The sequence below is a fragment of the Scyliorhinus canicula genome, chromosome 21, assembly GCF_902713615.1.
Source record: "Scyliorhinus canicula chromosome 21, sScyCan1.1, whole genome shotgun sequence".
Lineage (NCBI taxonomy): Eukaryota > Metazoa > Chordata > Chondrichthyes > Carcharhiniformes > Scyliorhinidae > Scyliorhinus > Scyliorhinus canicula.
This window is the reverse complement of record NC_052166.1, coordinates 39,797,070-39,822,990: the sequence shown is the minus strand read 5'-3', so window position 1 is coordinate 39,822,990 and position 25,921 is coordinate 39,797,070. Positions and strand designations below refer to the sequence as shown.

General features: G+C 46.0%; 1 protein-coding gene across 6 annotated transcripts in view; it reads right to left on the bottom strand.

Annotated features, from left to right (window-relative positions):
- Positions 1 to 25,921, bottom strand: part of rgs3a (regulator of G protein signaling 3a) — a 325,379-nt gene that overhangs the window by 58,346 nt on the left and 241,112 nt on the right. The window contains exon 1 of one of the 6 annotated variants that reach the window (XM_038781679.1): positions 392 to 433. The exons of the other annotated variants lie outside the window; for them this stretch is intronic. Within the exon in view, the coding sequence (XP_038637607.1) occupies positions 392 to 418 (27 nt within the window). The 5' untranslated portion in view covers positions 419 to 433. Of the gene's footprint in view, positions 1 to 391; positions 434 to 25,921 lie in introns of those variants that run through there. 6 annotated transcript variants of the gene reach the window in all.

Sequence of the window (25,921 nt, the reverse complement as noted above, 5' to 3'; positions counted from 1 at the left end):
TTTTTGACAAGCAGAAAGACCTGTCAATGAAAGTCTGTAGTTAAATTTACTTGTATCCAAACAGTAAACATGAATTTGAGTGCATATGCAAATTAGGCTGAGCTGAACGACAGAGTGGAAACTCTAACAACCGATCTCTTAACCTATTAAGATTCTGATTGCAGTTTAAGGACATAACACTACTTGCAAACAGAAAACTTGTACGTACAAAGACAACAGGGAATTAAATAACAAGCAGCAGCTCAAAGCTCACTGCAATTTCAAATTTAGACATAGAAATACACAACAGTCCATTGATAACACGGAATGAAATTTATCAACCAACTAATAATTAATAGACTATATGCTCACTTCTATTGTTTAAAAGTCGTGGAAACATAATAATATGTACCTTCGGAACAAGCATCAGGAAAGGCATAGCTGTGTGAGCTATTCTTGAAATGAAAACATGCTGGAACAAGAATGTTGTACTTCACAAGGTGCCCTGTGGCAATGCAGTAAGCCGTTTTCTGTTGTGAAAAATTAATAACCCACTACTCTCTTACAAGCATATGGATAAATATAACACGCACTGAAGGGAGGAGATAAGCAGTAGCATACCTACACACATCCAGTAATCAGCACCAAGGCAATGCTTCTGGAGTCTGTCAGACCTCCGGTCGTTTATCAATGCGCATGTCAATATGCTACACTAGGAGCTATCGAGAAAACAAAATCACTCCCAAGGCATTTTTTGCATCTTTCTGTACCCGATTACTCTAATATTAGTCCTGACTGTTATTTGGGTCCCAAAAGGAATTGCTTTCCAACAAAAACATAAGAAGTGAAATACAAATAATGAAGTGCTGTATGGTTCAATCTTCACTAAATAAAATGCAATTAATATCAATCATTACTATTCCATTTTATGGACATAATAGTATAAATCCTTGTATTCATAGCAATGGATTTTTCAACTCATTATAATAACAAGGGCTCTGAGATTATGCATTGGGCCACTCCTATATAAGCATTCAGAGCCTGCATCTGCAATCTCAGTTAGTTAAACTGAGGTGTTTACCAATTTATCTCAAACAGGTTACACCTTTGATAACATTGCAGAAAGAATATGCACTTATACACAGGTGTCCCGTAGAGTAACTTGTGGACCAACATTAACAAGCATTATGAAAACTCACCATCAGAATCAACTAATTAAAGGTTGAAAAATTAAAAATAAGTTATGTTACACTAGAACGATGGATGTTACTGCACCTTCCTAATCTAAAAAGGTCAGCAGCCCCTTCAGCCTCAACCAGTTTGCCTTCTTTTGACCCCTTGTTTGCTGTAAAAATGTAACAAGCTTTTATTTAAAAAGAAACCAAATTAAACTAAGGAAGAAATGCATGTCTTCCTTTCTCTCAATTGGTATTTTTTGTCTCTCCCTCTGTCTAATAGGTGTTAGAAATTAAAACCTCGGTCTCATAGGTGGAAGCCATTATTAGCCTTGGTCTTTTCTATTTGTCAACAAAACACAGATGAAGTAATTAGATAGCTTGAAAATTAAATTGTCTTTTTCCTTCCAAAATTGCTGTAACATTACATTAATATACATTATTTGTCCGCATCTAACTCCTATTATCCTAGTCTCCCTCCTGAACATTAATCTCTCTCACATAAATACACATAGCAATCTTAGCAAAAACAATCAATATGGACTTAAGCTCAATAGAGTTTTTGAAATTTGTCTTCAAACCTTTCTTCAAAGATTAATGCTTTATGATTCAAATCTTGATCAATCTGTTCCCTACTACCCCGCAACAGATTTACTGGTTAGGCAGCAAGCTTCAATATAGCTTGGTGGCCTTCATGATTAGATACTTTCCAAAATTTCTCTACTCTTCCAACAATTATACTATGCGACGGGGAACAGAGGGATCTTGGGGTCCACGTTCATAGATCCCTCAAAGTTGCCACCTAGGTTGATAAGGTTGTTAAGAAGGCGTATGGCGTGTTGGCTTTCATTAACAGGGGGATTGAGTTTAAGAGCCGCAAGGTTTTGCTGCAACTTTATAAAACCCTGGTTGGACCACACTTGGAATATTGTGTCCAGTTCTGGTCGCCTCATTATAGGAAGGATGTGGATGCTTTGGAGAGGGTGCAGAGGAGATTTACCAAGATGCTGCCTGGACTGGAGGGCATGTCTTATGAAGAAGCTAGCTTTTCTCACTGGAGCGAAGAAGGAAGAGAGCTGACTTGATAGAGATGTACAAGGTGATGAGAAGCATGGATAGAGTGGATAGCCAGAGAATTTTCCTCAGGGTGGAAATGGCTGTCGCGAAGGGGCATAATTTTAAGGTGATTGGAGGAAAGTAAAGAACCTTTATTGTCACAAGTAGGCTTACGTTAACACTGCAATGAAGTTACTGTGAAAAGCCCATAGGGGAGATGTCAGAGGTAGGTTCTTTACACAGAGAGTGGTGGGTGCGTGGAATGCCCTGCTTGCGGAGGTGGTGCAGTCAGAGTCATTAGGGACATTTAAGCGACTCTTGGACACGCACTTGGATAGCAGTAAATTGAAGGGGTATAGGTAAGATTAAGATAAATGGTCGGCACAACATTGTGGGTCGAAGGGCCTGTACTGGCTGTACTGTTCTATGTAACATATGTCTACAATAATCTCCGTAGTCCAGAAGCAAAAGTGGTTAGAGTATTTGGAATACTATTTGACTTTGCATGGGACAATGTTATCTTTAGACTTAAAGCCCATTAGCAAAGTATTTGTTTTTAAAATACTAAGCAAGTGACTTGAATCACAACATGGAAGGTAATCTTTAACTTCTACATTCTAAGAATACATTAAATTTAAAACAATTTTATTCAAATCCTGCAATCAGGCTGATATAAAATGTCTAATGCAGTTTGCATAACAATATGCAGTTAGCTTTTTCCCCATAAAGGTTCCTTTCAAATACAGCAAGGACAGCAAATTAGGTTCCCAAGATACTGACATTTTTGTGTATGTCATGCACCATCATTACCCATTAGCAGATAAAGGAAATACATTACTGTAAATGAACAGCAAGAAATCAAGATGCATATTGACACAATATAATTTTCTATTTTCCTTTAAAAAATTTATATATTATAAATTTGACAAACAAAAATGTTCATTATGAATGGAGTGACATAAATAGAAGTTGGTAGATCAACATTGAAATAACTTTCGCAATGGGGTGATCCAGGGGTGGCGAAGGGGGTCCAGGTGGGCACTATCTGGCAGGTAGGGTCCGCACGTGGCCAGCGCCATGTTGTACGATGCAACCTCTGCAGTTCATCGCGGTGCGCAAGCGAGGCCATGGAACTGGTCAGTCTCCGGCAGTTTTCGGCACGGGACCCGGGAGGTTTACCCAGCGCCGCTGCTAGCCCGTCACCGCTCCCGGAATCGGTAAGGATTTGGCGCCGATTTTGGCATCGTAAAACGCCACTGTTCCCATGCCGGCATCAGTACTTAGCCGCAAAATCACAGGATCCAGCCCATAGTCTCCCAAACAGAGAATCCTGCCCCACGTTTCACTCTCCACAGGTGCATTCTGATCTACTGAGAGTTTTCCAGCATTTTTGTTTATGTTTTGAAGTTCAATACTTTACTTTTATGCAGAATTCTCAACTTCACAGCAGAAGACATTAAAATAGTAATATGAATAATATCAAGACAACTGTCTTAACAAAAGCTTCACTCACGCTCTAAACCTAATTTGTTATTTTCTGTTACCACTTGTGGTAGAGCAATGCAAATCATTTCTGCAGCATTCCACAGTTTCTCTCACTTTGCATGTATAGTTTATACTTGGTTCTTTGTACTAGTTGACATTTAAATCACAGAATTAATGCACTCCTGTTATACTATAGCTCTCATTTCTGCTCAATCCCAGGACACACCCTGTCTATCTCAAAATCAAATCCAACTTTTCACCAAATTCAGAGGCTGTCTTCTTGAGGAATTATTAATCACTATTAGATTGCACTCAAACTGGACTTCTGTGCACTAATGAATATGATGCCCCTGCAATAGCCAGCTTGAATCTTGTTGAGAGAAGTACAGGCCAGAGAATCAGGGCTACAGTATTATTGTCCTCCCATTGTCCTTCGGAATGGAGCCTCTGCTGCATTAGTTAACTGATATGATTAACAGGCTCTACTCTTGTGATGGAATAATCAAGAGATAGATGACATTCAATGGTGGGGGGATTTTTCTGCAACCCCTGTGGTGTGTTTCTCGGTAGTGAGAGGCAGCCCACCGTTGGCTGGTGGAAGGGGCATTCTGGTCCCACCACAGGCAATGGGATTTCCCATTTAATCCACCCCCACCAATGAGTAACCTGAGGCCGTCGGCAGGACCAGAAGATCCCACTAGCAAGAATAGCCAGCAAACCGCCCCCCCCCCCCTCAAAAATGTCTACTGAAAGTATAGGTGGATAGTAAGAAAAGCAGCTAACAACTATCAATAAGAAAATGCAACTAGGCCTAAGTATAATGTTCACATGACATATCTGTGCATCAAAACTAGTCAACGGTGCACTTGATGATTTGGTCAATTATACTGCATCGAAATACATGCTAAATCAATTTCAATTTGTCTTATGCCGTACTTCTAAAGATAGCAATCTACACAGAAATTTGTTTTAATTATGTAACAAGAACATTACATATTATACTATCTTGGTTGCCATTTTGAGGAGCAAAAACTAGACTTGTCTTCACCCATCTGGAATGAATTATGAACTCATAAGAAATAGAGTAGATCGATTGGCCGATCGATATAATACAGAAGTGATGGTTATGTAAAACATAGTGTAGCAACCTCAATAAATATATATCACTAGAAAACTGTTTTGTTTCCTAGCTGTATTTAAATTGGAACACAGGTTCTATTAATTAGTCAAATTGTCATTTTAAGAAAAATTGCACTGATGTTTTCTAACACTGGAAACAAGATTTCTGTGAAATAATGAGAAAATATTTTTGCTTCCTGAAATAAAGTATCCTTTACACCATCACTGTAGCCTAGCTGTAAGATTGGTGGTGTCACTGACAGGAAATCACTTGCAAAATTAAAGTAGTAGGCCTGAAAATTAACGTTCAGCATTTTTCCAAACCATTTACTTCTTACCATGAGTATCATTGCCGAACAAATTGTTGTTTTTTTAAGGGAGGGAGGATGTTGAAGGTATGTGGGCGGTGGGAGCAGTAGAGAGCAACTTGTAGGTGGAGATGCTGCTCATCCTATACCTCTGCTGCCTTGTTCTTCTGGCTGCTAGAGCTTGATGGTCTCAAGGGGGCTGCCAAAGTAGCTTTGGGGAATGGCCTTGACTAGCACGAAGGCCGGAGCATCCCTGATGCCTTCAGAGCAGTTGAAGATAGGGGCATCATCAAGCCGACTGAGACTTCCACTTTGAAAAGTCCACTCTGATAGCGATCCCATCAGCTCCAGCCTCTTTGTCTGCTGAGGGTACACCTCTCCCAGAGCAGGAGATCAAAGAAAGGTTGGCACCCCCCCACCTCAGGTCTCGGCCCCAAGAGAACGCCCACCAAAGTCAGCACCGACAAGAAGGCATAATGCAGACCGTCTCCACCTCGGTTGCAGATTTTGGGGAAGCGCCTGGAAGTACTAGTAATTAAATTCATACTGCTGGCCCGAATGTTGTTTTGCCATCTTTGTGAATACATGAATCATTTCATTTTATGGACGTTTCCTGGGTTTTTCTTGTTGCTGCTTGTGTTATTGGCTCTGTACACACTCCACCCCATTTCCTTATCCTTCTAGCAAGGACTCAGGCTCGATCTATGTCCCCTGAATCATGCCTGTGCATGGAGGCATCGGTCTTTGCCAAGGCTCACTCGAGCCATGGGTGAGAAACCTCCCTGGGACTGCACAATTCCTGTCGTTCACCCGCCAAGACAGTTGGGACTGCACGTTTCTGGCATCATTTCACACCGTCAAGAAATTGGCATATTCTTCACCCCTGCCCGTCCCTAACCCCAGCACTGGCGGAAGGAGATAATTCCACCACGTGTTCCATAGGTGTAATTTTTTATTTTAATTGCTTTATTATACAGATTTCAATTGAGTTTCTATCGTATTATTTATTCAATATAAATAACCTTAAATAAGCTTTATAGAACAAATCTATGGACGGAAGAAAACGGTTAAGATATGTCAAGAATAACTTTTTAAAAACACTGCAGTCTCTCTGTGATGGAAAAATGGACTGCTCTCTTCCACGAAACATTTTGCTGGATTAACAATAATCATGAAAATTATTCCACAAATCTGAAATACAACGGGCGCAATTCTCCGAAACGGAGAGAAACAGCCGACGCCGGAGTGAAACCCGGAGTGTTTCACTCCGGCGTCGGAGGCTGCTACCCGCCCCCTATTCTCCCCCCCCCCCCACCCCCCGGGGGCTAGGAGTGGTGTTGCACGAATCTCGGGCGTCGAGCCTTGACGCTTGCGTCAATGCGGCGTGCCGAGAATGACGCAGCCGGCGGCGCCTAATTGATGTCAGCCGCGCATGCGCATGTTGGCCGGCTCCAACCTGCGCATGTGCGGTTGCCGTCTTCCCCTCCGATGGCCTGCAAGACATGGCGGCTTGATCTTGCGGGGCGGCGGAGGGAAAAGAGTGCGTCTCTTAGAGACGCCGGCCTGACGATCGGTGGGCACCGATCGCCGGCCAGACATCTGATGAGCACGCCCGTGGTGCTCAATCCTCTCTCCGCCCCCCACAGGCCCCACACTTACCTGTCGCGCGATGTTCACGCCGGCAGCAACCAGATGTGGTTGCCGCTGGCGTGAACCGGTCGGGTTCGGCAGGCCGCTCGGCCCGTCCGGGCCGGAGAATCGCCGGTCGCCAGGAAAAACGGCGAGCGGCGATTCTCCGAGCGGCGTGTTGCAAAACGCAACACGCCATTTTGGGGGGGTGGGAGAATCGCGGGGGGTGCCAGGGCTGCGTGGCGTGATTCGCTCGGCCCTCCCGCGATTCTCCCCCCCGGCGTGGGGAGCGGAGAATTGCGGCCAACAAGTCAACATAGAATCTTCCGGCCTAACGTTAGCCCAATCTGCAATATGTCTAACCTCTAGTTGAACTTACCAGTCATTGATGCAGCTTTTAATTTCCTCTGTGTCATGGCTCTTTAGTGGTGCTATAGTACTGGAGAGTGCAAATAAAGTTAACCCTTGGTATAGAAAAACCAAGTGGCCTTTTTCTGCTTGTGCTCTACTTCGTAACAAATGCAGTGCGAAAAAATAACTGAAAATTCTAATTCTGTCAAGTTACAGTTTGTCTCTTTTAACCATCTCTGCGGTCATTTGAGGCTCTGCCTTCGCTTCATCAGAAGTATGTTTGCCTGCAGGCTGCAGAATAAATGATATTGCTGTCAGCCACTATAATTCAGAAGTATTGATTTTTCCATTTATAATACAGTTTATTTTCCTGCCCGTACCTCAAACATAAAGTAGCAGGTGCTGAAGCATATGTTGAGTATTACCAAGAAACAACAGGGTATAAATTCACATTGGGTGGTAAAGTGGGTAACAGTGACTTGACAGCCGATTTTGTACTCCACCCAATTTTCTTTCCTATCGACTGCAAAATCAGGCTGAATGTAAAACAGGATATCGATTTCCTTTTATCCATTTTGTGCTACTGCTAAGACAAATTTATAGCCCAATGTTTCTAAAAAAAGAAATCATTATAAAAATGAAAAATATCTCTCTTGCACAAATCCTCCACTTGATTTATAATTCTTTTACAAAACCAGCAGGTTTCCAGTGGCATTGTTCGCTAAGTCAGATGCTATGCATTTTATAATATGAGTACTATATTACAAAACATACTGCAAAAGTGGAGTTCAATTTAATCTTAAAGATTAATTGCTTTAAGTAAGCACTTCCTTACTTAATGTACAAATTGGAAAACGTTGTAAATTACCTGCCCAGATCAAAAGAATAACAGCCTTGTTCCTACTGATCAGCTTCTCTTGCTGACCCACTTTAATACATTTTGCACCATCAGGAAACCCTGTCATCAGCAGTTCCTGGTTTTTACATTCCTGCCTGAATTGAGAATGAGACTAAGAGAGACAGAAAGACAGGAGAAAGACAGAGAGCACGATCAATCCGAATGGGGACAGAATCCCATGGCCTGCGCGCAATTAGCCAGGTGTTCCAGGCACTCGGTGCGCTGAGAAACAGCCCGCTATCTAACGCCCATCCAGGTAGTCAGTGGGGAATGAAAAGCTGAAGCTGCACTTAGACCCGTTCCCAGCACTGAGGAGCTCCGCTCGCCAGAACTACTCAATGCAGGGAGAGATCAAGACGCCATTTGTAAATGGCGTCTTGATCTCCCGAAACCCCACCCCCCCCCCCGACTTCCCAGGCCCCGCGTTGCTTTTCGGGCACATACGGCCAATGAATCCCCCCACAGAGAGAAACTGTCAGACTGAGAAAGGGAGCAGCTGTGAGAAAGAGATGGAGCCTCAGAGAGAGAGAGGGAGGGAGGCTGGGAGCAACGGAGAGAGCTTGGGAGAGAGGGAGGCTGAGCACGTTTGGGTAGATTTTCCGTTTCTGAATTTGCAGTGCATATCAGCAAATTGCTCAGCCCTGTGTGCTATCCTGCATGCAAACAGATAGAAAATCACATGTGGGCTGAATTTCCCAATCGGACGTTCTGGCATGCATTAAGAGTGAATAAGTGCAAAACGGGTGGGATCTACCGTCCGCGCTGCAGCCGAAAGTCAGCACGTCACGGCCGGTGGATACCGGGACATTCCCCCATCCAGAATCTATCCACACCTTGTGAGATTGAACGTGATCTCCCGACCGTCGCAATCTGAATCCTGCCCATTGTGGACGGGATCACTTTTTGGCAGATCTTCACAATAGAATGAAACAGCGAGTCTCACTGTAATATGCGTTCCTGAGATTTAGCCAAGGCGTGAATTCTAACCCCCTTGCTTTGGAGACCTCAGGCAAGTGCCGTTCAGTACTGGTCTCCACAAACGAGGACCAGATGGAACGGCACTAGTGGGGTTCTCCCAGGGTATTAGAGGCTCCCCAAGTGCATGTTCTCTGGGAAAGGTGTTAACCTGGCTCTGCTGGTGCCACCCGGGCACCTTGCCAGTGCCACCTGGGTACCTGTCTGACACTGCCAAGTTGCCCAGGTGGCACTGCCAGGGTGACACTGCCAAGGTGCCAAGCTGATATTTTATGCACAGTGGTGATTGGGCAGGGGGGGTGACCTACGTGGGTGTGGGGATCCCCTTATAGTAAGTTGCGGCTTGGGAGGGGGGGGATTTGGGGGTCGCATTGGGTGCTCGAGACATGAGGGGCGAAATTCTCCCAAAACGGGAGAAATCGTCAAACTGCCGTAAAACCCGGGCGGGTTTTACGGCATCGCGCCCCTTCCCGACGGGGGACCGATTCTGGTCCCCCGTCGGGGCTAGCAGCCCGACGTCGGAGGCCCCGACAAGTCGGGCTTAACGAAAATCGTTAAGCCCGCTTGTCGGACTTAGCGCCGGCTGACGCGTCATATGACGTCAGCCGCGCATGCGTAGGTGGGAAGACTCCACCCGCGCATGCGCGGGTGACGTCATCGCGTTTTTGCGCGAAACCCGCGCATGCGCGGTCCGGGTTGCCCCTCAGCCGCCCCGCGTATTGATACTGCGGGGCGGCGGAAGGACAAATAGTGCGCGGGCATCGGGCCCGCTGCCCGCGATCGGTGGGCACCGATCGCGGGCCCATGGCACCCTTGGCACGGCCGTGGTACTGCCGTGCCAATCGGTGCCATGGTTATTTTTTTCCAGGTGGTCACGACGTTTTTACGAATGGCAGGACCAGGTGTGTTTGCCGTTCGTAAAAAGGTCGTAAAGGGCTGGGACTTCGGCCCTTCTAACAGCTGTGAATCGCTGCCGGCCGTAAAAAAACGGCGGCAGCGATTCGTGTCGGGATTTCGGCGGGGGGGGGGGAGAATAGCGGGAGGGCGTCAAAAAAGTCGGGAAGGCCCTCCCGCTATTCTCCCACCCGTCGTGGGGGGGGGAGAATTTCGCCCGAGGAGATCCGTTCGTGAGAGCTCCTCAGTGCAGAAAATGGGCTAAGTGTGGCCTCATTAGGGAGTTCCCCACTGAGGCCATCGATCCACCTGGATGGGCGTCAGATAGCTCTGAACTTTGGGAAACACACGGCTAATCTCGTGCTACGGGACTCTGTCCCCATTCGGGTGTATCACGTACCAAATTGGTATATTGTGCTGGTTGAAGATGTTTCCTATTTTTCAGCAATCTATAATAGAAAAGTAGCAATTACACAGATTATACAGCACAGAAACAAGCCAAATGGTCAAACCATTTATGCTCCACTTGAGGCTCCTTGCATTCATCTAAGATCTGAATTTTCATTCTCGGTTCTGGAACGCAGAGATAGGTCAATTCGTGGTTCCGCAAACCCAAAAGAAAGTGCTCTGAAATTTGGAATTTTTGTTCCAGGATTCCCTGGAGTCGGGCCAGGCAATCCCAGAATAAGTGTGAAGGCTGCAAATGGAAGGCTTGTCTCCGTACCCTGGCACTTTGTTTTGTTGAATAAGACTAAATAGAGCCCTCCAGTCCTCTCCCATTACAAACCCCCTGTGCACCATCCATGCTAACGTATGCCCTTTCATACTCCCAACCAACTCCTCCATAACCCATCATACCTTCTATATCAACCTAAGCCATCTAGATCTCCCCCCCCCCCCCCCACACCACCACAGCCCTTTACAGCCCCTGTACCTTTCAATACATTGAAATTACTATTAATCTATGATCCTCCGGGTGCTCCGGTTTCCTCCCACAAGTCCCGAAAGACGTGCTGTTAGGTGCATTGGCCATTCTGAATTCTCCCTCAGTGTACCCGAACAGTACCCACAATGTGGTGACTAGGGACTTTTCACAGTAACTTTTCTGCCGTGTTAATGTGAGCCTACTTGTGACACTAATAAAGATTATTAATATTATGAAAACAAATATTTCTAAAGAAATCTTTATTGTCACAAGTAGGCTTACATTAACACTGCACTTAAGTTACTGTGAAAAACCCCAAGTCGCCACATTCCGGCACCTGTTCGGGTACACAGAGGGAGAATTCAGAATGTCCAAATTACCTAACAGCATGTCTTTCGCGCCTTGTGGGAGGAAACCGGAGCACCTGGAGGAAACCCACGCAGACACGGGGAGAACGTGCCGACTCCGCACAGACAGTGACCCAAGCCAGGAATCGAACCTGGGACCCTGGAGTTGTGAAGCAACACTGTGTTACCCACTGTGCTACCATGCTGTCCACACTCATTTCACTCAAGCGGTTAATTTCTGAGGGAAACAAACATGTTTTCTACAAGCACTTGGATCTGCAAATTGTTCATTTAACAGGCACCCCACTGTGATAATGGTAGGTTGTAAAATCAGTCACACAGCACACACAATAGCTCATGGCTTATGTTCACCATGGGGTGAAACAGCAAGCACTGATTATTTTTAAACACCACACGTTTTTATTTTAAAGCCCAGCAGTTAAATCTCTTGACAATTTTGATGGCCTTTAACAGTACTAATGAGTTTTGACAGCTCCAATGGGTTTCTGCACCTTTTTGGCACATCCATATCGACATTTAACAATCCTTAAGGGCACCTACATCTCCAAAATGAACTTTACTTATCCAATCAAATCCTCTAGGTTCAAACCTGGTCATACAAGGTCTAATCTGCACAATACGTGTTTCAGACATCTACCTCACCAAATCACTTGATTTGAGCCATTTACTGATTCATCTGGGCAGTTGCCTCTGGGAAACATGCATGTGGAAATATCCCTGTGACCTGCGTCACAGCACTTACTGATTAACGTACTCACAGATCTCCTACCCTGTTTATAATCTTATCTTCCCAGTAACGTATTACTTCCTTATTTTGCTCAACAAAATGTAATACTTACCATGCGCAAATTCACATATCAAGTGTATACCCATTCTACAAGTTTTAGAATTTTTATAATTTGCTGTAGTGTTGACAATCCCTCCCAATTTGGCGGTCATCTGTAAATTTAGAAATTGTGGACCGAATTTTCACTTAGAGGTTGGTAAATAGGAGGCGGTTTTGTCTACAAGTCGTGAACCTATTCCTGGGGGGATACAGTCACTCTTTGGAAATTTGACTAAGTTACCCCTTAATTGGCATGGGAACAGGTTCCCTGTCCAATTAAGGATGACTGGCGAGGTCTTGAAGCTGAAGGGCCAATCAGGGGCCTTCCAGTTTTGAGGGCCAGGCAGCTGCAATAAATGGTAAGTAATTGAGAGGGTGTTTTGACATGAAGGTGTCCTCTTCCCACTGAAAATTCAGTAAAAAACTGAGAAGCTAGGTCACCAAAATGGGGTGGGTTTGTGGCAGTGAATTCCTTTGTAAGGCGGCGTTTGGCCTGATACGGTGGGCCTATACGTCTGTAGGAGTGCTGGCATTCCAGCCTGCTGCTAGATGCCCACCTCTTGGCAGTTGAACAGCTCCTCATCAAGTCAGGAAACTGGAGACTAAATGGAAAATTCCAGTCAGCCACCCATTGCAACCCTTAACAAGGCTCTTAACCAGCCTAATTGGTCGCATGCCTCATAGATTTCATAGAATTTACAGTACAGAAGGAGACCATTTGGCCCATCGAGTCTGCACCGGCCCTTGGAAAGAGCACCCTACCTAAGTGCATACCTCCACCCTATCCCTGTAACTCAGTAACCCCACCGAACCTTTTTTGGACACGAAGGGCAATTTAGCGTGTCCAATCCACCTAACCTGCACATCTTTGGACTGTGGGAGGAAACCGGAGCACCCGGTGGAAACCCACGCAGACACGGGGAGAACGTGCAGACTCCTCACAGACAGTGACCCAAGCTAGGAATCGAACCCTGGTCCGTGGAACTATGAATCAACTGTGCTAACCACTGTGCTGTCCTCATAAGCGTGTGCAGCCCTACTGGACTCTGAACCCACCTTGGCCAAAAGGCCAAGGCATGTATTGCAGTCGGGAAAGTGGCATGCCAACAGGTGCCAGTATTTTCAGGCCTGTCCACCCCCATTCCCAATTCCAACATGGTCCTCTGTTTTTGATTCCAACATGTTAATCATTAATATAAATTGTGAACAGGCGCCGCAGCAGTGATCCATACGGGACCCATTTACCACTTTCCACCACTCTGAATAGTTACCTTTTTCAACTACTTTCTGCTTTCTATCTTTCAGATAGCCACCCTTTCATCCTGTTACTTTTCCCTGACTCTGCGCGCATGTGGCAGCACGGAAGGTATTTTTTCTGTGATAAATAATGCATGTGCATAGCAATACAGAAAAAGGGATTTAAAATAATAGAAGAAATTTAAAGGGCCAAGCCCAACAACTGAAAATTAAAGGAAACATTGCCCTGCATGTTCTGACTGTATTCATTAGTCTATTCTGTAGTGCCTTAAATCTCGATACATTTCATCTTACTTTTACCTCATATCTCCCTGTTATCTCTTCAAAGAATTCAATGAGGTTGTTCAAGTAGGGTTTTCCTTTAAAAAAAACAAGTTGAGGATATCACTCTGGGTAGAAATAAGAAATAACAAAGGAAAGAAGTTCCTTTTGGGAGTAATCTATGGGTTCCCAACTACACTTATTGGTTTCCAATTCTGTTAAATTATAAAGTGGGCGGAGGGTTCCGTTGCATGGAAAATCAGAGAATTCAACTCTAAAGGAGAAGGTAGGAATGCAGATTAGTGATGAGGCGGGCTGTTACCAGAAAATGAAAGGAAAGGACAGCACGTGTGAATGTCATATTGCACCAAGGAATCATAAAATAGGGAAATGTGATATTAGAACAATAGGCTTTGTGTCTGAATACATAAAACATTGAGAACAAATTTAGTGAGTTAACAGTGCAAATAGAGACAAAGGTGTATGATTTGGTGGCGATTACTGAGACATGGTTACAAGGAGACCAGGTCTGGGAGTTGAATATCCAAGTGTACTCAGTATTTTGGAAGGATTAATAGAAGGAAAAAGGAGGTGGTGTAGCTTTGCTAGTAAAGGAAGGGATCAGTGCTGTAGTGAGAGGCGCACTGAAGATCAAGACGTGGAATCAGTCTGGTAGAAATAAGAGATTGTTTCTTGATGCAATGTGCTTTGGAACCAACCATGGAGCAGGCTATTCTGGATTTGGTACTGTGTAACGAGGAGGGATTAGTTAATGACCTCATAGTTACGGATCCTTGAGGGAAGAGTGATAATAGCATGCTAGAATTTCAAATTCAGTTTGAAGCCGAAGTGCAGTGGCAGTTGTTTAATTCAATTTCCTCTCAATTAAAATATATTTCCTCTCAATTAAAATATATTTCAGAGAGGAAGAGAGGTTGTAAGTGGGTAAAAAAATCCATGACTCAGCAAGGACGTTAAAGATAAAAGTAAGTCAAAAATGAAGGCATACCATATTACAAAGGCCAGTGTCATGCTGGAAGATTGGGAAACTTTGAAAGAGCAACAAAAGGCTACTAAAATAGTAAAAAAGGAGAAAAGGTAAATTATGAAAAAAAATACACAAAACGATAGCAAAAGCTTCTATAAGTATCTGAAAGGGAAGAAAGTAGCTAAAGTGAATGTTGGTTCCTTGGAAGCTCAGAGTGGGGAGTTAATAGTGAGGAACACAGAAATGGCAGAGATGCTAAATTAATATTTTGCCTCAGTTTTCACGGTGGAGGACGCCAGTACCATCCCAATTGTAACAGGTAATGCAGAGGTATTAGAAAGGGAGGAACTGCGAACAATCATCATCAATAGGGAAAAAGTATTAAACAAACTGTTGGGATTGAGGGCAGACAGGTCCCCAGGGCCTGATGGCCTACATGCTAGGGTCTTACGGGAAGTGGCAGTGGAGATATTGGATCCATTGGTTATAATATTCCAAACTTCCCTGAATGTGGGAAAGGATTCAGTGGATTGGAAAAATGCTAATGTATTAGCATATATCCTTTGTATTATCCTTTTTTAAAAAAAATAATTTTTATTCAAGTTTTTTAATAACAATAATAACAAATTTTCTCCCCGCAATTTAAAACAAACAAGGAGCGTTTCCACGCCAAAACAAAACAAGAAAAGAACACTCCCCCCCAAAATAAATAATAACAAATAGCAATACAAGAAAGAAGAAAATAACATAACAAACCCACCGCCGCAAAAACACCGCCCCCCCCCCCCCCCCAACCATCACCAAACCCCGCCCGCCCCGGTTGCTGCAGAGACCGACCACTCTCTACCCCTTGGCCAGGAAATCGAGAAAAGGCTGCCACCGCCGAAAGAACCCCTGTACCGACCCCCTCAGGGCAAATTTCATCCTCTCCAACTTGATGAACCCAACCATGTCGTTGACCCAGGTCTCCGAGCTCGAGGGCCGCGTATCCCTCCACTGTAACAGAATCCTGCGCCAGGCTACTAGAGACGCAAAGGCCAGAATGCCGGCCTCTCTCGCCTCCTGCACTTCCGGCTTCGAAGCTACCCCAAAGATCGCGAGCCCCCAGCCCGGCCTGACCCTAGACCCAACCACTTCCGACAAAATCCCCGCCACCCCCTTCCAAAACCCCTCCAGAGCCGGACATGCCCAAAACATATGAGTGTGGTTTTTTTTATAAATTTAGATTAGCCAATTATTTTTTCCAATTAAGGGGCAATTTAGCGCGGCCAATCCACCTACTCTGCACATTTTTGGGTTGTGGGGGCGAAACCCACGTAGACACGGGGAGAACGTGCAAACTCCACACGGACAGTGACCCAGAGCTGGGATCGAACCTGGGACCTCAGCGCCGTGAGGCGGTTGTGCTAACCACTAGGCCACCGTGCTGCCCGGCATATGGGTGTGGTTTGCCGGGCTACCCGAACTCCTCCCACACCTGTCTTCCCCTCCGAAAAACCGGCTCATCCTTGCCCCGTCATGTGAGCCCTATGCAGCACCTTCAGCTGATTAGGCTGAGCCGTGCGCAAGAGGAGGAAGAATTCACCCTCTCCAGGGCATCCGACCACGTCCCATCCTCAATCTCTTCCCCTAGCTCTTCCTCACATTTCGCTTTGAGCTCATCCACTGAGGCCTCCTCCTCCTGCATCAGTTGGTAAATAGCCGAGATCTTCCCTTCCCCGACGCACGTCCCCGAAAGCACCCTATCTTACACCCCCCCTTGGCGGCAGCCGCAGAAACTCCTCCACCTGCCTCTTAACAAAGTCCCTGACCTGCATATACCTAAAAGCGTTCCCGGGGGGAGGTTCCACTTCCCCACCAGCTCCTCCAGAGTCACGAACTGCCTATCCACGAAGAGGTCCCCAAACTGTCTGATGCCTGCCCTGTGCCAACTCCCAAATCCCCCACCCATTCTCCCTGGCGCAAAACGGTGATTGCCCCATATCGGGGCCCAAACTGAGGCCTTCACTTCCCCCCTATGCCGCCTCCACTGTCCCCAGATTTTGAGAGACGCAACCACCACCGGACTCGTGGAGTACTTTGCCGGGGGGAGTGGAAGTGGGGCCGTCACCAAGGCCTCCAGATTCGTACCCGCACAGGACGCCACCTCCAGTCTCTTCCATGCGTCACCCTCCCCTTCCGTCACCCGCCTGCGAATCATCGCCACGTTCGCCGCCCAATAATATCCACACAGGTTGGGCAGCGCCAGACCCCCTATCTCCCTTCTTCGCTGCAAAAATACCCTCCTTACTCTCGGTGCCTTCCGCGCCCACACAAACCCCAGTATCGACTTACTCACACTTCTAAAAAAAGCCTTCGGGATCAACATGGGGAGGCACTGGAAAAGAAACAAAAACCTCGGGAGCACCGTCATTTTAACTGACTGGACCCTGCCCGCCAACGAGAGCGGCAGCGCATCCCACCTCCTGAACTCCTCCTCCATCTGCCCCACCAGACTCGAAAAGTTAAGCCTATGCAGAGCCCCCCAGGTCCTAGCCACGTGGACCCCAAGATACCTAAAGCTCCTCTCAGCCCTCCTCAACGGGAGTTCCCCTATCTCCCTCTCCTGATCCCCTGGGTGCAGGACAAACAGCTCGCTTTTCCCCACATTTAGCTTATATCCCGAAATGTCCCCAAACTCCTCAAGTATCCTCAGCACCTCTGGCATCCCCTCAGCCGGGTCCACGACATACAGCAGCAGATCATCTGCTCCTCTCCCCCCCGCTGCACAATCCCCCTCCAACCCCTCGATTCCCTCAGCGCCATGGCCAGGGGTCAATTGCTCACGCAAAGAGCAGGGGAGACAAGGGGCACCCCTGCCTCGTCCCTCTGGAAAGCCGAAAGTCCTCTGACCTCCTCCCATTCGTCACCACACTCGCTACCAGGGAGCTGTACAGCAACCTCACCCAGCTAATGAACCCCGCACCAAACCCAAACCTCCGCAACACCTCCCACAGGTAACTCCACTCCACCCTATCAAAAGCTTTCTCCGCATCCATGGATGCCACTATTTCTGACACCCCAGCCACCGGCGCCATCATCATAACATTCAGGAGCCTCTGCACGTTGGCATTCAATTGTTTCCCCTTTACAAACCCTGTTTGGTCCTCATGAATCACCGTCGGGACCACATCCTCCACCCCCCTGGACAGCACCGTTGCCAACAACTTGACATCTACGTTAAGGAGCGAGATCGGCCTATAAGACCCACACTGAAAGGGGTCCTTGTCCCGCTTCAGGAGCAAAGAGATAATTGCCCTGGACATAGTCGGGGGCAAATAACCCCCCTCCCTGGCCTCATTCAGGGTCCTCACCAGCAGCGGGCCCAGCAAATCTGAACATTTCTTATAAAATTCCTACAACCTCTTGGATATGTTCTCTTTCTCCTCTTAAATATAGGTATGTTAATTATTTGCATTCCCATGGCACTACAGCTTTTTCTAATTAATTATTAAATATGTATAACAGTGCCTCTGCTATCATTTCCCTAAATTATTTTGGAATATATGAATGTAGTCCATATGGACCAGGGGTTTATTCTCTTCTAACTTGATTAATTTACAGGTAGCCATCATTTGGCATTCCTAATACGTTCCTGAAAAAACAGCATGCTAAACAAAAATGTGCTAAATTAAACTGATTTCCTCAAAAGAAACCATATAATGAGGGTGGGTTACATTCCTGAACTGTAATCTTTACATTAAAAACCTATCGGCTGCATTGAACCTAACAAGCTAAATGTCTCTTTCTGCCTATTACTTACTACTCTTAATAACTTACCTCCACTGCTTCCCATCTCTTGTTCGTCACTTCCCACTATACCCTCACTACCCCTCTCACTCCCTCCCCGTTGCTGCTTTGTTCTCCCTCCTGACTCCCTTGCCCCCACCCTCCCTCCTGACTCCCTTGCTACCCCTCTCCTGACTCCTTTGCTGCTTCCCTCTTATAGCCCCTCTCCCAAGCCTTTGCTTTTTGAAAAAAGTGATGGTAATGCCAAATCAATGGATGTGGGGCACAATTTCATCGATTCATGTTGCAGCAGAATGCATGCTGGGGAATTCTGCAAACTGCATATGCCTAGAAATCAATGGTAGCATGTTGGGAATACTAAAGAACAAAGAACAAAGAAAATTACAGCACAGGAACAGGCCCTTCGGCCCTCCCAGCCTGCGCCGATCCAGATCCTTTATCTAAACCTGTCTCCTATTTTCCAAGGTCTAGATGCCTCTTAAATGATGCTAAAGAACAAAGAAAATTACAGAATGTATGGAAACTTCAGAATGCACAAGTATGGATCAAAATTCTGCAAAACTATTTTACGGTAGAACTATCTGAAGCCCAGGTCTTTGTGATAGACGGAGATCTCAAAATATAAATTTTAAGGAAAGCAAAAAAAATACAAAATGCAAAATAAATGTAATTATAAGCCTTTTTTATTGACTGCCTGCAGGAGCACCTCCAGGGAAATGTCGCTGAATCGTGGGGCGACCTTTCCTCTTTCTGATGCCATTCCTCCCGCGATGTTAATCTCCTCATTTGTGTTTGTGTCCCTGACTGTTGCGCATGTACCTTGAAAAACGGTGCTTCCATGTGAGCGGCTGGCATTAGAACTTAAATGTCTGAATCCTGAGTGGCTGCCTGGGATCATTGTACCGCTTATAAGTTGACAGAAGTAGCTGCAGACATGACTTTGGAAATCACTGACAGTAAATCTGCAAGCATGTGGTGACATGGTTCAGTCACAGCCTCCCATTAACCTCTTCAATGGACTGGCCCTACAACATCTGAAAAAACAGAATTTGTTCTGGTAGATTCATAGCCAGTGGCGTAGCTCCTGCACAATAAACAACTCCTGTGTCCTCTATGCTCCTCAGCAGCCTTCTCCTCAAGATGTTTCTTCAATACGTTATCAAACATTTAGAATCTTTCTTTTCATTAAACTCAGAGACAACAAAAGCTTTAGCTGCCTGCTCTTCCATCAGCAGAAAATTAGAGCTGCATTCTGTATTCCAATTTGGAGGGGAGCTGCCAAAAACTAATGAAAAAAAAAATCATGTTTTCCCCAAAGAGAAGGATCCTTCATTTTAAGGGAATTGGAAACCATGATTGCTGTCAGCAGGTGTGACTTCCGTAATGTCTAGGGAAGCCCAAGAACCATAGAACAAGTTGGGTGCAAGTTGGAAAGTCTGGCATTTTCCTGTCACTACCTCCGCTTCACCCCCAACAATCCTAATCCCTAATGTAGAATTCTTTCAGGCTACTAACAAACCTGAATTAAACCCCAAATAACTGCCCACCAGGGCACAACTCATCATTTCCTCCATATATAATAGAGAACTTTTTGCCCCACTAATTCCATGTAATCAAGAAGTTAGACGAGGGCAGTGCTGTCGACATTGTCTACATGGACTTTAGCAAGGTCTTTGACAAGGTATCACATGGTAGGTTGTTGCATAAGGTAAAATCTTACGGGATCCAGGGTGAGGTAACCAGTTGGATACAAAACTGGTTTGACGACAGAAGACAAAAGGTGGCTGTAGAAGGTTGTTTTTCAAACTGGAGGCCTGTGACCAGCGGTGTGCCTCAGGGATCAGTGCTGGGTCCACTGTTATTTGTTATTTATATTAATGATTTGGATGAGAACTGAGGAGACATGGTTAGTAAGTTTGCAAATGACACCAAGATTGGTGGCATAGTGGAGAGTGAAGAAGGTTATCTGGGATTGCAACGGACCTTGATCAATTGGGCCGATGTGTAGCAGATGGAGTTTAATTTAGGTAAATGTGAGGTGATGCATTTTGGTAGGTCGAATCGGGGCAGGGCCTAATCCAGGGGTGGGCAAACTTTTCCGTGCAAGGGCCACATTCAGAAATTCACAATTTTAAAGGGCCGCATAGTATATTAAGTAAAATAATTAATATTTTAAATAGCCAAAATAAAAGGTCTTTAAAGAAAAAAAAGCACATTTATTTGAAAAACAAAGTAACTCAGTAAGTAACAGAACAATATCAATGAGAATGACGCATCTGACTGCAGACATTTACCAGTTTGTTGAAATCAGGTGTCAAGTTGCTTGTGCTGATCCTTAACACTGACAGAAGCACAGCCTAGCCGAGTCAACGATAAAAACGCGCGTAGTGGGGTGGATGAGTGGGGCTGCCTTATTGGTCGGTTTAGTTGGGTGTGCGACCAATAGGAGTCCAGGTTACAAACAATAATAAGGCTTATTGTTTGTAACCTGGACTCCTATTGGTCGCACACCCAACTAACCGACCAATGAGACAGCCCCACTCATCCACCCAACTACGCGCGTTTTTATGTGGCCCGCCAATGAGGTGCCCGGAATCATAACCGGCATTTTTGAAAAGCCGCCGGGGAAAAGCCGCTGAAGTAAATGCGCTTATTGAATAAGCGCATTTACTTCAGCGGCTTTTCCCCGGCGGCTTTTCAAAAATGCCGGTTATGATTCCGGGCACCTCATTGGCGGGCCGCATAAAAACCTTTGTCGGGCCGCATGCGGCCCGCGGGCCGTAGTTTGCCCACCCCTGGCCTAATCAGTTAATGGTAGGGAGTTGGAGTGAGTTATAAAACAAAGAAATCTAGGAGTACAGGTTCATATCTCCTTCAAAGTAGAGTCACAGGTGGACAGGGTGGTGAAGAAGCCATTCGGCATGCTTGGATTCATTGGTCACAGCATTGAATACAGGAGTTGGGACGTCTTGCTGAAGTTGTAAAATACATTAGTACGGCCACACTTGGAATACTGTGTACAGTTCTGGTCACACTATTATGGAAAGGATATTATTAAACCAAAAAGAGTGCAGAGAAGATTTATCAGGATGTCACTGGGACATGATGGTTTGAGTTATAAGGCACGCTGGATAGACTGGGACTTTTTTCCCTGGAGCATAGGCTTAGGGGTGATCTTATAGAGGCCTATAAAATAATGAACGGCATAAATAAGGTAGATAGTCAAGATATTTTCCAAAAGGTAGGGGAGTCTAAAACTAGAGGGCATAGGTTTAAGGTGAGAGGGGAGAGATACAAAAGGGTCCAGAGGGGCACTTTTTTCACACAGAGGGTGGTGAGTGTCTGGAATGAGCTGCCAGAGTCAGTAGTAGAGGTGGATACAATTTTGTCTTCTAAAAAGCATTTCAACAGTTATATGAGAAAGATGGATATAGAGGGATGGGGCCAAATGCAGGCAATTGGGATTAGCTTAGTGGTAAAAAACTGGGCGGCATGGACAAGTTGACTCGAAGGGCCTGTTTTCATACTGTAAACCTCTATGACTCTAATGTCTGATGTGAATGAAAATATTGACTTCAATTTGATTATGCAGCTGTAGAACACTACAAGAGCTTATCATTAATGCCTTTTGAAAGTCGTTAATAAGCAAATTTGACTTAGTGTATGTTAATTTGTTTTTGAAGGACATGATTGCCCAGTGCAGCACTAAATGCAGACAAGTAGTTAATCATGCTTTTTAACTGACATTATGTGACTTTTTATCATTATCAATGTTTTAAGTGAAATTCTTTAATTGATTAACCAAAGATTAAATAATCAAAGCCCTGACTTTCATTTTTATAAAACAAAAAAAAAACAAATATACAAAGGTACTGTCCCTAGTTGTAAGGAAATTAATGAAGACTGGTTGGTCTCTCATAATATATACAAGGTATATTGTTTTCCTCACAAATGCAGCAGTAAAATACCCAGTGATATCACAGTTGAAATCAAATGCTACATACACAATTCAATTGGGGGAAATTGCTGTCTACAACTATCTTCCACCTTCGCTGAAAAAAAAATCCCTCGCTCACAACATGACCTAAGTTATAAATAGGTTCGCAGAACCCCTGAAGCATGTCGAGGAAATAACCAATTTCAAGGCAGAAATAACTTAATTAAATCCTGATACAAGGTGATACATGCATACAACATAATACATAAAACACAGCACTGCAAAATACTGCGTCACTTATCTTAATAGACCCATTGTTTAAATTATCCGTAATCACATATGCTAATAGAAGTATTAAAGTATGCCTGAAGCAAGCCTAGAATGGGCATGACAGGTAGCCGATAATCATGATTATCGTCATTTCAATTTATGGTCATTTCAATTTAAAACTCGGCAAAAAACAAAAGCCATGTTAGTTAAATTAACTAACTCCTTCATTAAGATTAATTGTATTGAAGTACCTTCCATGAACATTAGCCTCAAAATCAACAAACTCACAGAGGGGCCCTTGAGTGGTTGCGTTGTAAATCGAAATGTGCACTTTGAAATGCCACCAGGAAACACTGTGGGCTGGATTCTCTGATTGTGAAGCTATATCTTCACACCGGTGTGGGAACGGTGGTCTTTTACGCCAAAAATTCAGTGCAAAATGGCCACTGATCCTCCATGTAGCTGGGGGCTAGCATGCCAGTAGCGTAGAGCACCCGGCTCTAGCTGCCAATACGGCCCGGAGAATTGCAAGGTCCATGGCCACGCATGCTCACGGCGGCGGCCTACAGATGCCGCTCGCGGACCCGGCCTGCGAAATAGTGCCCCCCCCCCCACGCCTTTGGCCACCCAACAGTGCCCCCAGCCCTTGATAAAAGTCCCCCCCAGCCGCACCGATTTCCCGATGGTGAGACCATGAGAGACCCACGGTGTCGGAAACTCGGCCAGTCAGAGGCAGGCCTCAGGCAACGTCGTGACGCCGTCGATACGTCACGCAGCGTACTCAGAGAGTACACCGCTTTGCAGGGGGTGGCGCATCGCAAATGCGGCATCGCCCGTGATTTGGTTGGGAACTTTAATTCTGCAGCCGATCAGCGAACACGATTTCGGAGAATCCAGCCCTATGTGTGCGATCTAATAGCGGTGTTGCGGTGGACGTGATTCCAAGCGAATCTGTTAGATCGCAGGAGAGGCCGAAATCAAGAACAATGCTGGACCGATTGGTTTCCAATCTAACCAGACTGCTCCTGTTGCCGTGATTCGGATCCCGCCCTGACGTGGTAAGAAACCAATAATCACCAATTAAGGCGAATCTCCATCCCATTAACGGGATGGACCCCCTTTATAACGTCCTACTGTGATTAACCGGCTCCCCAGAGAGAGGTCATGTGGGTGACCTTTAGCACGCCTATTTTAAAATGTGGTGAGCTGCTGTGAGGACCAGAGGAGGTAAGTGCCCATCTTGAAGATCGGGCAAGCAGCTCGGGGCCACCGGGGGAGCTGCCCCAGTGTTCGGGGCGGGTGCGGGAGCCCCAGGTAGGGGATGGGCCAGGTCAGTGCCATTGATGGGAGGTTGCCCTGGGTTGGGGGACTCAACACCTGTAGTTCCGAACGGCCACCCCTCGGATCGTATATACCCATAACAGAGGCAATATCAACTGTTGCCTCAGCACTGGTGACATCCCCATGACTAGAGGGTGGGTGTGTGGATCAGGAGAGGATCTAAGTTCAGTCCAAGTTATGTTCCCTGCAAGGGTCTGGGGTCCGGTGCACAGTGGCTACCGTTGTGACCGGGGGTGCATATGCATTGCGGTCCCTCCCATTGCACCCTTGCGACCTCCAGGGCCCGTTCCTTTTAGGGAATGAGGACTCTGATGTCAGAACCCGTCTCCCATCTGTTATGGGCCAACTTCCTATGTGGGGACAAAGAGAGGGCATTGTGAGCAGCATGCTTCATGCATCGTGGGGGAGCGGGGTGCTATGGCATGGGCAGGCTGGTGATGGGTGGGTGTGCTGGTGGGTGCTAGGATGTGCTGGGGCACAGGTGCAGTACTGTGGTGGAAGGGGGGAAGAGTGGTGCGGTGCCAACCGCAGTGTCGTCATGGGGGGGAAGGGGGTGGGGGTGATAGGCGGGACCAGTGCCAGGGGACTAGATTTTGCTGACTTCTTGCAACACTGGGTGACAATCCTCCGTATGACCACTCTCCATGCTAACGGCCACTGCTTCCCAGGTGGCACTGGTTGCCCTGTGAATGACCCTTTGACCGCCTTGGAGGAAAAGGAGTCCCGTCAGGACTTCACCACATCCAACACTTTGCGCTGTGGTGTGGCTGTGTGCTGTCTGGGATTTCCTCTGCAGGATCATTGTAGCTGCTGCTCCCCCTCGATGGGGAGAGTTACAGGGCACAGTCCAAGCCAATCTGCTGGTGGGACGGAGAAGCCCATGGGGCATCATTATTGGTCCTAATTGGCATTAGATACTGGTAGCGATCTCACTGGCCGGCCGCTGGGAAGCGTTCAACAATTCCTGCTCGCTCCCACACTTTGAAACTGTTCCATTAGATCGCACCCTATGCCCTATGTAGCTGTGCTGCATGTAATCAGAAGCATTTGGTCCTGACAGTAAATTACCATATGGGGCGGAATTCTCCCAAAAAATAACTGCGATGGGATTTTTCGGCCTCCCAGCCTTATGTTTCTTGGCGGCGGGAGGCAGCGTGCTGTCCAGTGGTGGTGACATCCTCTGTTCCCGCCGCTGTCAATGGGATTTCCCATTGATGATGGAAAACCAGCAGGTGGAGGTGCGCTGACAGGGGGTCTAGAGAATCCCATCACCAGCGAAGTCTGACCTCAGCGTCATTTCAGGTCAGAAAACCTGTACGACCAAGAGCTCGGGGTGAAACCTGCCGAGAAAGTGATCTGTGGGACCCAAAGACATTGGCAAGCCTGGTCTCACAGAGATTGGGCCGCCGTTTTAAAAGGGCAGCCCGATCTCAAAGTGAGTGTGCAGGCCCCTTCCCTCGGATTGCTGGCTTCAGGCCCCCCCCCCACCCCCTCCCCCCCCCACCACCAATGGGTCTCCTTTCACGCCGTGTCCCCTTCGAGCCAGCATCAGGCACCCCCGCCTGATAAAAGGTAATGTTAATTTATGTTCCAGAAAACAAAACAGTATCACGCTTGGAAAAATCCTCTTGGCTGCCCCTTCATGCTACTTAGAATATATATTGTAGTGAGAAGGTCTTTTTAGGTGTTGCAATTTCTAGCTGTTATACTTGCTGAGCTTTTCTTGTTATGAGCTTAGGCCTGACTCCCATGGTTTTGATGGGATCTGTTTAGGGATCAATAAAGTTTTGTCTAAAGTAAACAAGTTTGAGTTTCAATATATTTGTTCAGTAAATGAAGCTAAAGATTGTATGGGTTTTAAACAAACAGAAATAAACTTCACAACTTATCAATCTTACACTCTGCCATTCAGGGTTAAATATGAGGTATGCATGAGTTAAAAAGAAAACTGGTTGAAAACATCACACTATACAATAAATGCCAAATGTGACCAAGTCAGAGTCCATGGATTTCTAAACAACCCAGGCATCATTAATGCTGAGTTAACTACTCTCATTAGAATCCTGTCTCTCACACAAGGGATTCCAGTT